The sequence below is a fragment of the Octodon degus genome, unplaced genomic scaffold (assembly GCF_000260255.1).
Source record: "Octodon degus isolate 3935 unplaced genomic scaffold, OctDeg1.0 scaffold00222, whole genome shotgun sequence".
Lineage (NCBI taxonomy): Eukaryota > Metazoa > Chordata > Mammalia > Rodentia > Octodontidae > Octodon > Octodon degus.
This window is the reverse complement of record NW_004524798.1, coordinates 638,624-641,688: the sequence shown is the minus strand read 5'-3', so window position 1 is coordinate 641,688 and position 3,065 is coordinate 638,624. Positions and strand designations below refer to the sequence as shown.

General features: G+C 43.6%; 1 protein-coding gene across 1 annotated transcript in view; it reads right to left on the bottom strand.

Annotated features, from left to right (window-relative positions):
* Srsf1 (serine and arginine rich splicing factor 1) overlaps positions 1-2,785 on the bottom strand; it is a 20,199-nt gene extending 17,414 nt beyond the window's left edge. Inside the window, exon 1 of the mRNA XM_012517853.2 lies at positions 2,606-2,785. Coding sequence (XP_012373307.1) covers positions 2,606-2,785 — 180 coding nt within the window. The remainder of the gene's footprint in view (positions 1-2,605) is intronic.
* Between the last annotated feature and the right edge of the window lie 280 nt (positions 2,786-3,065).

Genomic DNA, 3,065 nt, shown 5'->3' with positions numbered 1-3,065 from the left:
TGTGTGTGTGGCCAGCTCAGCCCACCAGGGGGCGGGGCTGGCTGGCATGTGGTGCTGGGGGATTGAACCGCGGTCCCTGATGCTTTACTAAGCTTGTTCTAAATAGGTGCTTTAGACCACTGAGCCATCTCTCCAGCCCAAAGGGGAGGTCTTGTGACTTGAGCACGAGGGAATGCAGCACAGGGGTCAGCGTCCACAGGTTACATTTTTTTTAACATGCAGTTACAATTTTCAGGAACAAATAATTACAATTTATGGTTCAGTGTTGATCACGGGACATACTGTGTGGAGTGCTCTGGGGTAAGAAGTAGTTCAGATCTTAACCTTTAACACACTGTGGTTTAGAACAAAGGAATAGTTTGAACATTAACAAACTGTGTTCAGAGGTCCGATGGATGGCTTGAGCCACCAAGATGGAGTTTAAATTGTCAGCTTATACGAAACAATCCTCATTAATAAAGTTACAGTGGAAATGTACAGAGGTGTATAATACAATGACTATACTGGTTACAAATGGAGTCAATCACATAGGTTATAACAGAAACATATAGAGTTGTATAACAAAATAGCTGTTCTAGTTACAAAAATGGAGACGGTTACATAGGTTATAACAGTAACAACTGTCATCCACCACAAATGGAAGTTGTAGAGATACCATTTGCAACTGCTGAGCCAAAGGAGAGGCGTATGCTATTGAAATATGAAGGAAATTACTGGAAGAACTAAAAGAATTAGAAGCACTTGCTCCTGAAACTAATGGGAAACTATTTGTTTATTGTAAACATTAAATCATCGTCCTACTTTCAAAACTATGAGATGTAAACTATGTTTTAAAACATGGAGCACTTTGATGAACATTTTGAAATGTCTAATGACAGTATTTCTAATTAAAGGCACAAATTTAACGTGTTAAATATTGTTAATATGTTTAATTTTTGCTTGGTTTATTGATTTTTTTGTTTGTTTTTTGTTTTGGTTTTAGTTTGGGGCAAGGTCTTACTATATAGTCCTGTTGTAGGCAGCTGAATTAGATAGGAATATTATAGACAGTCAGACAGGGTCAGGGCCTCAAGGAGACAAGATGAAAGACAAGGTGACTTTCAACTTGGAAGAGACAGACACTCCCATGGGTCAGACCTCAAGACAAAAGAGGAAACACAGCTACATACTGCCCTAGGGATGGACATCAGGGATTGATATTCTAAATAGCTATCAATCACCTTGAAAGAGCCCCAATGAGTCACTAACCCAACCCCCAACAGGAAGAGACCCTGTCCTGTATTCATGCCTGCTCACTACCTCACTCACTTCCCCATTTGGTACTGGATTTAATCAATTTTACCTGAGCAATGGTGCTTGTAATCTCATTGGTTGACCATAGTTTTGTCCCACCTCATGCCTACCTAAGCAAGTTCCCATGTTCTCCACCACCTTACAACCCACCTCACCACATGGTTTTCCTCTATGAAAGTCCCTGGAAGAGACAGCTTCCTGGGGACAACCCACTGGGGAGGGGCCCTCCTGTCCCTCTCTTGGACAGGAGCTTTCTTTCCCTCAATAAGTATATTCTGCTTAACCTCCATTTGTCCTTGAAATTCATTCTTCAGTTTTAGAGAACAGGAACTCGTCCCACGTACCTTTTAGGATGGGAGATCATTTTTCTCCCTGTATCATTTGGAGGTCATCCACCCAAGATCATTTTTTGCTCCCTATGTCATTCCAGACTGGCCTCAAGCACATGATCCTCATCCCTCAACCTCCTGAGTACTGGGATTACAGATATGTACCACCATACTGACCTTAAAGTGTTTAATTTCTAAAATGTTTCAAGCATCTACACCCCCACCACTTTCATTCAGTATTGAGAATTGAACCCAGGACCTTATACATTATTCAAGCATACCTCTAATGAACTACATCTCCAGCCCTTATCTGTATCTTTATGGACTGACAAAGTCTCTTATCTAAGAGAAACCAACCAACTAGACTTAATTAGTCTGAGAACAACAGCATGGTTGACATTTGAGTTGTAGTTAAAATTTTGTGCTGAGTGCTTCAGCATGGTTGTCCATGCCTGTAATCCCAGCACTCCTGTAATCCTAGCACTGGGGAGACTGAGACAGGAGGATTGCTGCAAGTCCGAGCTGTGTAGTGAGACCCTGTACCAAATATCTATCTGTCTATCTATCTATCTATCTATCTATCTATCTATCTATCTATCTATCTATCTGGTACAGAGTCTCACTGTGCAGATTGGACTTGGAGTGATCCTCCCCATTTTCAGCCTCCCAGTGCTGGGATTACAGGCAGTGCTACCATGCCTGGAGAGCTGCCCAAGGGTGGGTTTGGGGCTCTGCATGGCATGGGATACTGGTGATCGAACCCTGATCCCTGTACTTGCCTAAGCAGGAGCTTAGTCCGCTGAGCTATCTCGCTGGCCCCTGAATAAATAGATTTTCTTCCAGAGGGGCTCAGTCCTTGGCAGCTGCCTTCCTCATGGCAGCCAGCATGTCACTTAGCTCCTCACGCTTCATCTTGGGCAGATGTACATCCCCACCCTTTTTTTTTTTTTGATGAACTTGAGAGCGCATTTGTCCTTGGAGACCTTGAGCAGCTCCACGGCACACCACTTGTAGGGGGCGAAGCCGCACATCTCCCGGATCATGCCCCGCAGGAACTTGGTGTGTTTGGTGAGGCGTCCGCGGCTGTGCCTCGGCTTGCTCCCATTCTTAGTCACCTTGTGGCCCTTGTGGAGGCCTATGGCAATGGGATAGTGTAGGGCCATGACTCCTGCTCTTCAGTGGTTGTTGTGGTGGAAGATATTTTGTATTGAACTGTGTTGCTGTTCTGTTTTGTTTTGCCTAGAGATAGACTCTCCATGTAGTCCAGGCTGACCAAAGATTTATAGCAATCTTCCTCTGAGTGCTAGGATTACAGGTATGCTACCATGTCACGTCTGGTTTTCTCTGTCTGTCTGTCTGTCTCTTGTTTTAGAACTGCTTTTTAGTTACTTCCAGGTTTTTATAACATCTTTTTTTGCTGTCCTGAAATCCCACTTTGAGATG